The sequence below is a fragment of the Populus trichocarpa genome, chromosome 14, assembly GCF_000002775.5.
Source record: "Populus trichocarpa isolate Nisqually-1 chromosome 14, P.trichocarpa_v4.1, whole genome shotgun sequence".
NCBI lineage: Eukaryota > Viridiplantae > Streptophyta > Magnoliopsida > Malpighiales > Salicaceae > Populus > Populus trichocarpa.
In genome coordinates, this window is record NC_037298.2 from 14,732,436 (window position 1) to 14,746,043 (window position 13,608).

At 36.5% G+C, this 13,608-nt stretch overlaps 1 protein-coding gene across 1 annotated transcript; it reads left to right on the forward strand.

Moving 5' to 3' along the window:
* The first annotated feature begins 11,392 nt into the window (after positions 1–11,392).
* LOC18105398 (glucan endo-1,3-beta-glucosidase 7) lies at positions 11,393–13,388 on the forward strand. The gene is made up of 4 exons (XM_006375569.3): positions 11,393–11,528; positions 11,701–12,365; positions 12,457–12,780; positions 13,016–13,388. Exons 1-4 carry the CDS (start codon positions 11,462–11,464, stop codon positions 13,256–13,258), a joined length of 1,299 nt encoding a protein of 432 aa, XP_006375631.1. The 5' UTR covers positions 11,393–11,461; the 3' UTR covers positions 13,259–13,388.
* The last annotated feature ends 220 nt before the right edge of the window (positions 13,389–13,608 follow it).

Below are 13,608 nucleotides of genomic sequence, written 5' to 3' on the forward strand. Positions count from 1 at the left end.
TGGCGGTATTAGGTGTCCATGCAGGAAGTGTAAAAATTTAAAGTTTCTGCATCAAGATGTTGTAACGATGCATCTTCTAACCAAAGGGTTCATGGAAGATTACCTGTGTTGGTATGCTCACGGAGAACTATTTGTTCCTGATGAGAGCATGGAAGAACAGGTGGTTGGGTCAACTTCTAGTGCTAGTAACATGCATGAAGTTGGAAATGAGAACAGTAATCCTTACAGGAATATGGTTATGGATGCAATGAGAATGAGTGAAGATAATGTCAAGGGATGTCCAATCGTAGAAGAAGAACCTAATGCAGATGCAGCAAGGTTTTTTGATCTGTTGAGAGATTCTGACGAACCATTATGGGATGGCTGCACGAACCACAGTAAATTATCAGCCGTAGCACAGGTGTTCACCATAAAGTCAGATCACGGGTTGAGTGAGGCCGGTTATGACAAGATTATTGAATGGGCGAGAAGCATTTTACCTGAAGGGAACAGGCTGAAAGAGAACTTCTATGCTGCCAAGTCCATGATGAAACCCCTCGGTTTAGGATACCAGAAAATTGATATATGCCCTAACTTCTGCATGTTATACTACCTTGAAAATGCCGAGATGACCGAGTGCATGACGTGCGGGCATTCCCGTTACAAACCCAGAACTGGTAGAGGGAAGACTCTCGTGGCATATAAAAAACTTAGATACTTCCCAATCACACCTAGACTGCAGAGGTTATTCATGTCACCAAGGACTGCTGAGCACATGACATGGCACCAATCACACCATGCGGTTGATGGAGTGATGGTTCATCCTTCTGACGGTGAAGCCTGGAAACACTTTAACAGTATGCATCCTCCCTTTTCAGCTGAATCAAGGAACGTGCGTCTTGGGTTGTGTACAGACGGATTCAATCCATTTGGGTCATTTGCTGCTCCTTATTCTTGTTGGCCGGTCATACTGACGGTTTATAACTTGCCACCGGGGATGTGTATGAGGCCGGAGTTCATGTTTTTATCTATGGTCATACCAGGTCCGAGCAGTCCGGGGCGGAATATAGATGTTTGTCTTCGTCCGTTGATTGATGAGTTGACGCAGTTGTGGTCCTCTGGAGCTTTGACTTATGACATCTCGAGGAAACAAAATTTTGTTATGAGAGCGGCTTTGATGTGGACTATCAATGATTTCCCAGCTTATGGAATGGTTTCTGGTTGGAGCACGCATGGAAAGCTAGCATGTCCATATTGTATGGAGAACAACAAGGCATTCACGCTAACAAACGGGGGTAAAGCTTCTTTTTTTGACTGTCACCGTCGTTTCTTGCCACATAACCACAGGTACAGAAAGAACAGAAAGGATTTCTTTGTTGGCAGGGTTGAAAATGATGTTGCACCCCCGCGTCTTTCCGGTGAAGAATTGTTTGATGTTGTGTCAGAGTACGGTGAAATTGTGTTTGGTCTCCAATCAGGTAAGCAGAAGTTTCCTGGTTTTGGTTTGACCCATAATTGGGTGAAGCGAAGTATATTTTGGGAGCTTCCTTATTGGAAGACCAATCTTCTCCGCCATAACCTTGACGTCATGCACATTGAAAAGAACGTGTTTGAGAACATTTTCAACACCGTCATGGATGTGAAGGGGAAGACAAAGGACAACATTAAGGCTAGATTGGATGTAGCGCTGTTCTGTAACCGTAAAAATATGGAGTTGGTTTGTGATGGGTCACGGGTCGCAAAACCAAGAGCAAGCTTCGTGCTAGAGAAAAACGCACAACTACTAGTCTACAAATGGCTTAAGAGTCTGCGTTTCCCCGATGGACATGCCTCGAACATATCAAGGCTGGTTAATACGGAGGAATGCAGATTATATGGAATGAAGAGTCATGACTGCCATGTGTTTATGCAAACACTCATCCCATTAGCTTTTCGTGATTTGTTGCCAAAGGGGATATGGGATGCACTAACGGAGATTAGTCATTTCTTCAGAGATATATGCTCCAGCAAGTTGAATGTTGATCACATTGAGAGGCTTGAAAAGAATATCGTCGAGACAATATGCAAACTTGAGATGATATTCCCTCCATCATTTTTTGACTCAATGGAGCATCTACCCGTACATTTACCGTTTGAGGTAAAAGTTGGAGGACCGGTCCAGTACAGATGGATGTATCCATTCGAGAGGTTAGATATTACAGTTGCTATGACATTTATAATTAAATGTTTTTATTTTAATGTTTTTAATTGATAATATATATATATATATATATATATATATATATATATATATATATGCAGGTACTTGTTCAATCTTAAAAAAAAGGTTAAGAACAAGGCGCATGTTGAGGCGTCAATATGTGAGGCGTATATTGTTGAGGAGATCTCAACATTTATCTCATACTATTTCGAACCTCATTTGAGAACGAGGATAAACCGTGTTCCACGGCATGATGATGGTGGTGAAGTGCATTCAAGTGGGAACTTGTCAATATTCTCCAATCCTGGACGACCCACACCTAAAAATGCCGTGAGGGGAAGATATTTGTCTGAAATAGAGTTCAGACAAGCACACAATTATGTCCTATTTAACTGTGATGAGCTGAGACCTTTTATTAAGTAAGTAGATGTTCGACTTAAACTTTGTCAAGAGTGTACTATTTATGTTTTGTGATACCATACACTCATATACTTTGGAACAACCTTGCAGGCAACATCGACGATACTTACTGTCCAATAACTCAAAGCTGACCGAATCCCAGATCTTTCAATTACAAGATGAACAATTTGCCACATGGTTTAGAACACATGTAAGTCCTAGCACAAACTCATTATCTCTTGCAATGTAATTAATTGTAGTCAATGTTACATAATATCCGTTTATTGATTATTGTTGTATTTAATTTACGAGCTAGGTTTATCAAATGGGAGGTAGTGCTGCTATTTCACTGTCTTTACTATGTCTAGGCCCTGAAAGAAAAGTCAAGTGCTATAATGGATATTTTGTCAATGGATATGTCTTTCATACTGAAGAATACGGGCATGGAAGAAAGACATACAACAGCGGTGTTTGTATTAAGGGATCGACTTCTAGTGAGTTTGAAGTTGACTACTACGGTAGATTGGAAGAGGTCATCGAACTGCAATATCATAGCGAGCAAAATAGAGTGTTTTTATTCAAATGTTATTGGTATGACACAACTGACAGAGGAATCAGAGTAGATCCTCACTATGGTCTCGTTGAAATCAATTCAAAAGCTAGACACCGCAACGTAAACGACGTCTTTGTTTTCGCAAAGCAATGCCAACAAGTTTATTACACATACACCCCTTCCTTTAGAAAGGACCGATCAAGAGTTGATTGGTTATCCGTTTTAAAAACAAAACCCAAGGGTCGTGTCGAGGTTGTTCAGGATGAGAACGAAGACACAAGTGTGATAGATGAAGTCTTTCAAGCTAGTGAGTTGGTTGAACCATACCGAGTTGCTCCGTCGATTGACTTAGAAGAAAATTCGAATTTTCGCGTTTTCAACGATAGTCTTGTTGATGTTGACGCAGAGGAGTTGAATGTTGTTCTGAGCTCCACTAGTGGAAAAAAGAATGTTGTTGAAGAAGATGATAACGAAATTGAAGAGTGCGATGAAGCTGATGATAACAATTCAATGGAGGACGAAGATGAAAATTCCGACTAACTAAACATGTTATAAAGTTTTATTTTTATAATGTAATAATTTGAAACATGAAATATTTATTCTTCTTTAAGGGTCAGCCGTTGTTATTATGTTGTGTGTGTTTTTTAGTTAGCAATTCAAGATTTTTTGAGAGGGTTACATATAAAAAATAAGAAAAATTTACCTTTTCACCGACGTATATACCGACGGACTATAACCCGTCGGTATTTCACAGAGAGTTGCAAAACAATTACGGGATTTTGCCACATTCACCGACGGATATACCGACGGAATATAACCCGTCGGTATTTCACAGAGAGTTGGAAAAAAATTACGGGATTTTGCCACATTCACCGACGGATTTCCGACAGCTTTTCCGACGCCAATACCGACGGCATCACCGACGGAATTGTCCGCACGCATGTCTGACACGTGTCCGTCTGCACCATCACCGACGGCATTTCCGACGGATTACCGACGGATCGAAAAGTTTGGCGGGATTTTCGAACTTTTTTGGTGCGCATTTCAATTAATTTCCGACGGAATTACCGACGGAAATTAATTTCACCGACAGCAATTAAGGGCCGTCGGTAATTCCGTCGGAATTTCCCTATATATACCGCCCCCCCACCCCCCCCCCCCCCGCACCGTCTCCTCCTTCCCCTCCTCTCCCCCCCTCGTCTCCCCCTCCCTCTCCCCGTCGTCTCCCCCTCCTCTCCCCCGTCGTCTCCCCCGTCGTCTCCCCCTCTTCTCCTCTTCTCCCTTCCTCTTCTCCCTTTCTCTTCTCCTCTTCTCCCCCTCTTCTCCTTTCACTTCTCTTCTCCTCTTCTCCCTTTCTCTTCTCCTCTTCTCAAGTGTGATCTTCTTCTCTCATTTAGTTTCAAAAGGTATGTATTTTTTTTTCTTTATCTTTGTATTTTTTTTATTTTAATTATGATTATTTTTTTTGGTGTTCTTTGTTTTGTATATTGTTTGTAGATAAAATCTTAAATTCAACACATTATTAAGGTAAGCATTTTTTATTCCCAAATTTATTTTGAATTGATATAATGTTTTTTAATTTTGTGTGTTGTGTAGTGTTTTTTAGTTTTTAATTTTATTTATTAATTTTAGTTTTTTAGTTTTGATATTATTGTTTGTATTGTTATAATTGTTATTGTTGAATTTATGTTAAAAATGTTAGTTTATAAATATAATTGTTATTGTTGATTTATTTTAAAAATGTTAGTTTATAAATATAATTGTTATTGATGATTTATTTTAAAAATGTTAATTTATATATATAGAATTGCATTTAATTATTAGTGTATCTTAATTTAGGATATTATTGTTTGTATTGCTATAATTGTTATTGTTGAATTTATGTTAAAAATGTTAGTTTATAAATATAATTGTTATTGTTGATTTATTTTAAAAATGTTAGTTTATAAATATAATTGTTATTGTTGATTTATTTTAAAAATGTTAATTTATATATATAGAATTGCATTTAATTATTAGTGTATCTTAATTTAGGATATTATTGTTTGTATTGCTATAATTGTTATTGTTGAATTTATGTTAAAAATGTTAGTTTATAAATATAATTGTTATTGTTGATTTATTTTAAAAATGTTAGTTTATAAATATAATTGTTATTGTTGATTTATTTTAAAAATGTTACTTTATATATATAGAATTGCATTTAATTATTAGTTTATCTTAATTTAGGATATTATTGTTTGTATTGCTATAATTGTTATTGTTGAATTTATGTTAAAAATGTTAGTTTATAAATATAATTGTTATTGTTGATTTATTTTAAAAATGTTAGTTTATATATATAGAATTGCATTTAATTATTAGTTTATCTTAATTTAGGATAAAATAATTAAATGAATGTTCATAGTTGTAATTCTATATGATGTTATTGAATAAAATGTTGTGTTGATGATGATGAGTTGGGTTGAGATCCAGGATGATTGGATCGGGATGTGAAATAAAATTGGAAGTGTAATATGATTTTGTCGACAACTTGGGACCCCCCAGTACAGGGGAGACTCTGTCGAATTTTTTTTTTAAATAATCGAAGTTAATTATTCGTATACATGTGTGTAGATGCGTAGAATGAAATCGACAGCACGTCGTCAGAAGACGGTTGCAGCTAGTTCTTCTAGCAGCGAGGAGGATGTATCCTTAGGTGCTGATCACGGCGAGGAATCTACGCCAACTTGTGATGCTGCCTCTTCTAGCGCGGTTTCACAGCGCAGAAGCGGTGTGCCTTCACAGCGGGGTCAATTCACCCGCAAGTACCAGGCACAATGGAAGGATGACCTCTCAATGTAAGTTTGTTTAGGTTTTAGTTTTTTTTTATATATACTTATAACATAATTTATGAACAACTAATTAATATTAATTACTACTTTTATTTAATTTCAGGTTTACAAACATTGAGGCTGCAAGGACTATAACATTGGCGTTTAAATCGTCGATGGAGATTCCATTGTTTCAATGGAGCCAGGTTTCCAAACATCCTGAGTGGAAACCTAATATCGATGCATGGTTTAAGCGATTTCAGGTCGGTGTTAATTTTTAATTTCCAGCTTATTTTTAATAAATGATTTTTATAATTTTATATCTTGTACTATTTTTATTTTATATGAATTATTTATATACACAGAACAAATTTGAGTGGGATAGGGCGGACAACAATGTTGTGAGGAGGGTATGGGAGAATCACGCGGCAACTAGGTAACATCAAAAATAATATTTATTTTTGTTTTATAATTTAATGTTTTAAATTCTAATTTGTTACTATGGAAGTAGGTTGCGTGATTTTTGGTATGACACCCAAAAAAAATCAAAAAAACATGCGAGGGATAACGGTCTTGAAGGATGGAATGAGGTGGCGGTTTGGCAGGAATTCAAACCGCCATTCATCTCGGGGGAAATATGGACGGCATATATTGAGCACGTGACCTCAGAGCGGTTCTCACGGCGCTCACAGTCTGGCGCCGACAACCGGAACCGACAAATTTATGGTTCGGTGACCACGCACACTGGCGGATCCGTCCCATTCAGCGCACATGCAAAGCGGATGGTAAGATTAATTTTATTGAAATATATCGATAATTAATTTGTCGTTCCTTATAATATATTTAACTTTCAACCTATTTTTTCCTTACAGGCTGCGTCTCTTGGACGTGAACCGAGTCCAATGGAGCTGTTTCTAGAGACGCATGTGCGGAGTCAAGACCGCCAAAAAGGGGTGCAGCAGTTCGTGGACAACCGTGCTCAGCACTTCGTGGTATGTTCGTTCATTCATTTTATTTTGTAAGTTATTATTTTCTTGAATTGCATCTTGAATTGCATTTGATGATTTTTTTACCGATGGAATTTTCAGGAGACCTATAATAGCCGGTTGAGGGAGAGATATGGGGACAATCCGTCGACCCATCCAGATTTCGATCCAGATTTGTGGATGGAGGCGGGATCGTCTGGTGGACCCGATAAAAACAGGGTCTACGGGCTCTCCAACACTACGGCTGACAACTTGCGTTCGACTCGTAGTGTCTCAATTGTTGGAAGCTCTCCATCAGTATCGAACACCCAGTCTGAGGAGTTCATTGCGTTGAAACAACAATATCAACAACTCTCGACGAATTATGATGAGCTCCGTCAAATAGTCATGGAGATGAGATCAAAGATGGGTGACGATACTTGTGCAGCTTCTTTTTGGCCATTTGGTCCCGGAAACAACCAGCCTCCTCCTCCTCCGCCTCCTCCTCCAGCTCCGCCGCTATTCTAGTTTAATTTTGTTTTTTAAACACATTAAACTTGTAATGAATATTATTACTTTTACATTTTTTATGTTTAATGCATTTTTATTTGTTTATTAATGTTTTTTACAATTAATAAATTATTTTTTTTATATATTTCAAATATTTACCGACGGATATACCGACGGAAAATATCCGTCGGTATTTAACAGAGAGTTGGCGAACAATTACCATCCATGCCATCGTTACCGACGGCATCACCGACGGATAATATCCGTCGGTGATTAACGACGGCCATACCGACGGCTAATATCCGTCGGTATTAGACAGAGAGTTGCAACAAAATTACAAGCCATGCCATAAATACCGACGGAAACCCCGTCGGTGATGCCGTCGGTAATTACCCTTAAAAGTACCGATGGATTGGCCGTCGGTAATGTTCTCGCGAGGAATTTTTTTTTGGCGCGCGTATCCGTCTGTATTACCGTCGGTGTGTCCGTCGGTGAATGGTTTTTTTTATTTGCGATAGAATTAGCGACGGAAATGGGATTTACCGACGACTGTTTTACCGACGGACGTGATCCGTCGGTGAATCCGTCGGTATTGTTTTCACCGACGGAGTTCATTGCTATCACCGACGGAATTAATCCGTCGGTAAAACTGGATAATGTTGTAGTGCGTACTTAGTTAGCACACGTTTCTAAATCTAGAAGTTGCGGTTTATTTCAACGTCATCTATATATGTTGTGCCCACGTACTAGTAGGTTCAGATAAAGGAAAATTGTGCATGTTTATTTCTACAGAGAAGCTTTGAAACTTGGAAGGAGAACTTGTCTTCAAAGAATTTATAAGCAGATGCAACGGTTGTGACAATGCTTAGTGTTTGTTGTTAGGGCTGGAGGAACTATACGTTAACAAGCTAGCTTTGAAGTGTTTGTCATCGTACCATAACTTTCCAATCGATTTGAGTTCTCTGCCTTTCCCTCTTGTTTTCCACATAACTTTCCAAGGACTTGGATCGATTTGAGTTCTTAGCCTTTCACTCATGTTTTCCCCATAATTGCAAATTATTATATATAAAACTAAATCATACGAGGAAAGTTCTATTTATAAAAACTAATTGTACTGTAAATTGGAACAGTGTTAGCAAAAGTCTTGTTTATCAAGATTCATGGCACTGTCAATTGGAGCAATATAATGACAGAGTTACCCTTGTCACAGAGAGGTGCAAAGATTGTAGGGGGAGGGTGGGCTGGGTTGTCTTTTCATTAGGATACATTTGATATTAAAGAAATAGTTAAGAAAAAAACGATCATTGTAAATTTTGATGGGATATAGTAGGACTACAGACCCGGTTGTAGACACATGGTGCTAGGCAATCATGCCCTGCCACATATGGTGGACTAAAGAAAAAGTTTTTATGGTTTCATTAACCAGCTGCAACAAGGCTATATATATTTTATTGTTGTTTGCATTGATCAAATCACACTATCTTGCTGCATAACCTCAAGCATTACTCAGTTGTAAGAAACTTGACCGACTAATTTCACAAATACATGGAGGATAGGTCGTTCTAGCAAAAAAATACTGTATGAACATTTCTTTGCAAGCTTACACACACACTGAATCTCCTTAATTTACTAGTAAAAAGATGATGGCTTCACCGCTTTAAGTGAGAAAGAGAATGGCATAAAGCACCCATCACCTCCAAAAGGCTCTGTAGAGAGTCCAACATCATAAACCATGGTGAGATCAGTCTTGAAAAGTCGAAATGATCGCTCAGAACCAGATCCAGGTTTCAAGTCTTCGTCATGAAGAGCAAAGGTGTGCAATCAAATTGCCATTGCAAGCCTTGGCATTCTCAATGCTTGGCCCTACGTCGTTGTCATCTCCTTTAAATGGCCATCCAGTCTCAGCCACCACAATCTCAACATTCTTAAATCCCAAAGAATTCAGTGCAGAATAAACTGTATCCACCAGGAATTGATTAAACCACTTGTCAATATCATTTTTATTAGATCATCTATTGATAAAAAAATTTCGCACTTGCAATTTGATTTACTCTCACCTGAGCGAGTAATAAAGGAAAATTGTGCAACAGAACGCAAATTGGATTAAATCAAATTACTCTGTTAATAATAAAGGAAAATTTGATTTATTCTGTTGCACAATTTACTCTGCTTTATTTTAAGGGTTAGAACCCTGTTCCTTTATCTAACCCTGATCTCGGATCCTTATTTTATCTTCACGAGCAACAGGGTTCTAGAACCCTAAAGATAGATGACGTTGTGCCCCGTACATATTAGTAGGTTCAGATAAAGGAAAACTATGCATGTTTATTTCTACAGAGAAGCTTTGAAACTTGGAAGGAGAACTTGTCTTCAAAGAATTTATAAGCAGATGCAACGGTTGTGACAATGCCTAGTGTTAGTTGTTAGGGCTGGAGGAACTATACGTTAACAAGCTAGCTTTGAAGTGTTTGTCGTCGTACCATAACTTTCCAATCGATTTGAATTCTCTGCCTTTCCCTCTTGTTTTCCACATAACCAAAAGGCAGGTCATTGGTCCTAAGAAAAAAAAAAAAACAACTGCAAATACACTTTAAAAATGGTAATATTTATTTAATTATTTATTTAATTGGTAATATTTTATAGAATTAGTTACTTTTTATTTAATTAGGCAAATGGTAATAGGAAACTAGTAATCTAGGATTTAACTTATATTATATTATATTTTAATTATTTAATATTATTAGGGTTTTCTAGGTTTTATATTTAAAAAGTTGCAATAGTTTTTCGATAATGAATTAATGAATAAAAATTGAATTTCATGAATTTTTCTACAACTTTAAAATGCATTTTTTAAAAAGATTTTTTAGTACTAAATGACCCTGTATTAACATGCTATATGTTGTGTCATCCTCAAAGACAAATTTATTCAAGTTATAGTGAAATCTTCTTTCTCTTCCTCCACTTCACTAGCTTGCATAAAAGAGAAATTCATTATATCCTGCATTATTGGAGTTTTATTTTGATGCTTTTCATAGAAATATTTAACTATCACTAATAATGAATAAATGATGAGGTGATACTGATAAGGGATAATGTACATAATAAACTTAGTTGGAAGTTACAGATGACCTAACTAAATTAACTTTTTTTAAAAAAATTAAACTAAACTAAATAAAAAATTGAATTATTCAATCTTATTTATGTTAAAACCAAATAAATTTAAATAGGATAATAAAAAAAAAAACTCAGACTATTTTTATCAAGGGTTTGATTTTCTTGAGATAAAAAATGATTTGTTTAGTTTTGTTATATATAGTTGTGGTCTTTTGGGTTTGATTTCTTGGTTCAATTTTGTTGGTTTCTAAAATGTAAAACCAAAATCAAATGGACCAATTTTTTTTTAAAATCTTCTAATTGGTTTTTCGTTTTGATGTATCGGGTAGATTTTTTCAATTAATTTTAAATTAATTTTTAAGAATATTCTGGATAATCTGAATCCTATGTATAGGTTACATGTTTGATTTCTATTTGAAGAATATATTCTTGTAATAATGATAATAATAATTATTATTATTCCTATTATTATTATTATCATTATTATTATTAAATTTAAAAAACAATTATTACCATCAAAGAAAAACCATAATTTTTTTGAAAGATTAAAAAATTAAAAATTTTAGCAGACAAGTAAAATATTATTATTAATATTGTAAATATTATTATTGGGTTTGGCGTTGCAGTCAAACTCAATGCTCTTGGATCCTACGTTACAATCATACCTAATATTTTTGCAATGCTTTTGAATCTTATATTTTTATGATATTTTAAAAGATGAACCCGCAATTTATTCTATAATAAAAATATAAAAGGTAGGACACCAAACTAGTATATCTTTCTACATGAAGTTTCACCACCCATATTCTATAATAAGAATATATCCGAAGTCATCTTTACGCTTCTGCCCTCGACTTGTAGCATCTTCTATATTTAATGCCCACTCCACTTTCAAAAAATGCAGAATAGAAACAGCTCCTCCTGAGCCATGGTGGTGTTTCCTTATACTGTTGCTTTCCTACTCCTTTCCTCCTTACAGACTGTAAAAATCGCAAGTAAGTTTGCGTCTCTTTCTATTTTAATTACCTCCTTCCATTTCTAAAGAATTTACCTGAACTGAGCTGTCTTCATTTCAGTCTATGAAAACAAAAAATGTTGGTGTTCTGTTTTGTCGTTTAAAAATTGATGTTTGATCATCTGCTTTAAATTTTGCTGCTTTTTGTGCAGACTCGCAATCATTCATCGGTATAAACTATGGCCAAGTTGCGGACAACCTTCCACCACCACCATCCACCGCAAAGCTTCTTCAATCCACTTCAATCCAAAAGGTCCGATTATATGGATCGGACCCCGCCATAATCAAAGCCTTAGCCAACACCGGAATTGGAATTGTTATCGGCACTGCAAATGGTGACATTCCAGGACTAGCCTCTGATCCCAATTTTGCCAAGAGCTGGATCAACACAAACGTGCTTCCCTTCTATCCAGCTAGCAATATCATCCTCATCACTGTCGGCAACGAGGTCATGACTTCCAATGACCAGAATCTCGTGAACAGGCTCTTACCAGCAATGCAAAATGTACAGAATGCTCTAAATGATGCATCGCTCGGGGGTAAAATTAAGGTCTCCACAGTTCATTCGATGGGAGTGCTTAAGCAGTCTGAGCCACCTTCTTCTGGAAGCTTTGATCCAAGTTATGGGGATCTGATGAAGGGCTTGTTGGAGTTTAATAGTGCGAATGGTTCGCCTTTCGCAATCAATCCCTACCCTTACTATGCCTACAGAAGCGATACAAGGCCTGAGACTCTTGCTTTTTGCCTTTTCCAGCCGAATGCAGGACGAACGGATGGAAACACCAAGATCAAGTACATGAACATGTTCGATGCTCAGGTGAGAGTAAATCAAATTGCAAATGCGAAAATTTTGTATCAATAGATGATCGAATAAAAATGCTACTGACAAGTGGTTTAATCAATTGCAGGTGGATGCAGTTTTTTCTGCACTGAATTCTATGGGATTTAAGAATGTTGAGATTGTGGTGGCTGAGACTGGATGGCCATTTAAAGGAGATGACAACGACGTAGGGCCAAGCATTGAGAATGCCAAGGCTTACAATGGCAATTTGATTGCACACCTTCGATCGATGGTGGGCACTCCACTCATGCCAGGAAAATCAGTGGATACATACCTCTTTGCTCTTTATGACGAAGACTTGAAACCTGGACCTGGTTCTGAGCGATCATTTGGACTTTTCAAGACTGATCTCACCATGGTTTATGATGTTGGACTCTCTACAAGTAGCCAGGTAAGAACAAAATTTATGTGCATTTCATTGGTATTTCGAGTTTTCAACAGCCAACTGTTCTATTCCTGAGCTTTCCTGATTTTCTATCCTAAACATTATGATTTTTGGAATAGGCTTATTCTGTTAGGAAATTAACAAAAAAAGAAAAACCCAGCCCATAACATCTTTTTAATCGATCTCTATGTCTCTATTAAAGAAAGAAAAAAATATTCAATTCTTTAATTTATTGAAACAGATAAAGTCATTAGCAGCAGCATCACAACCGCTAATAGCAGCAACCACCAACACCATCAACAATAACAACAGCATGAGCATGAACACGAGCACCTGCAATTGTATGTGTAATTGCACGAGCACCATCAACATCAGCAGTGGTAGCAACAAAGTATATTTAATTATAATTTTCAATTTAGATTTTTTGTATGGGTTTATGGGACTTTCTTTGATTTGCCTTTTCTTTTATGACTTGCAAACTTAGAATAAGAAGTTGTAAAGAGACGATGAAGACGAGTTGAAGGTTTTTCTCTCTATTTTATAAGTTTTTCTATCGAATCTATTGTTTAGGAGTAAATTGAAAAATAATTAGAAAATCAATATTTATTGGTTGAGTATTATTATTAATTTTTTTATTAAAAAAACAATTTAGCCAAAGAGAAAAGATAGGAAAACTTAAGTTAACGAGCTAGTTCTATTTACAGTTTTACAGTGTGCTCAGTTCCCAATCCAATGGGATGAGGAAAGGTAATGCCGCATTCGGCATTGTGAATTCTTTATATCTGGATCAACTGGCTCATTTGGAGAAATTTGATCCTTACGAGTATCAGAAAC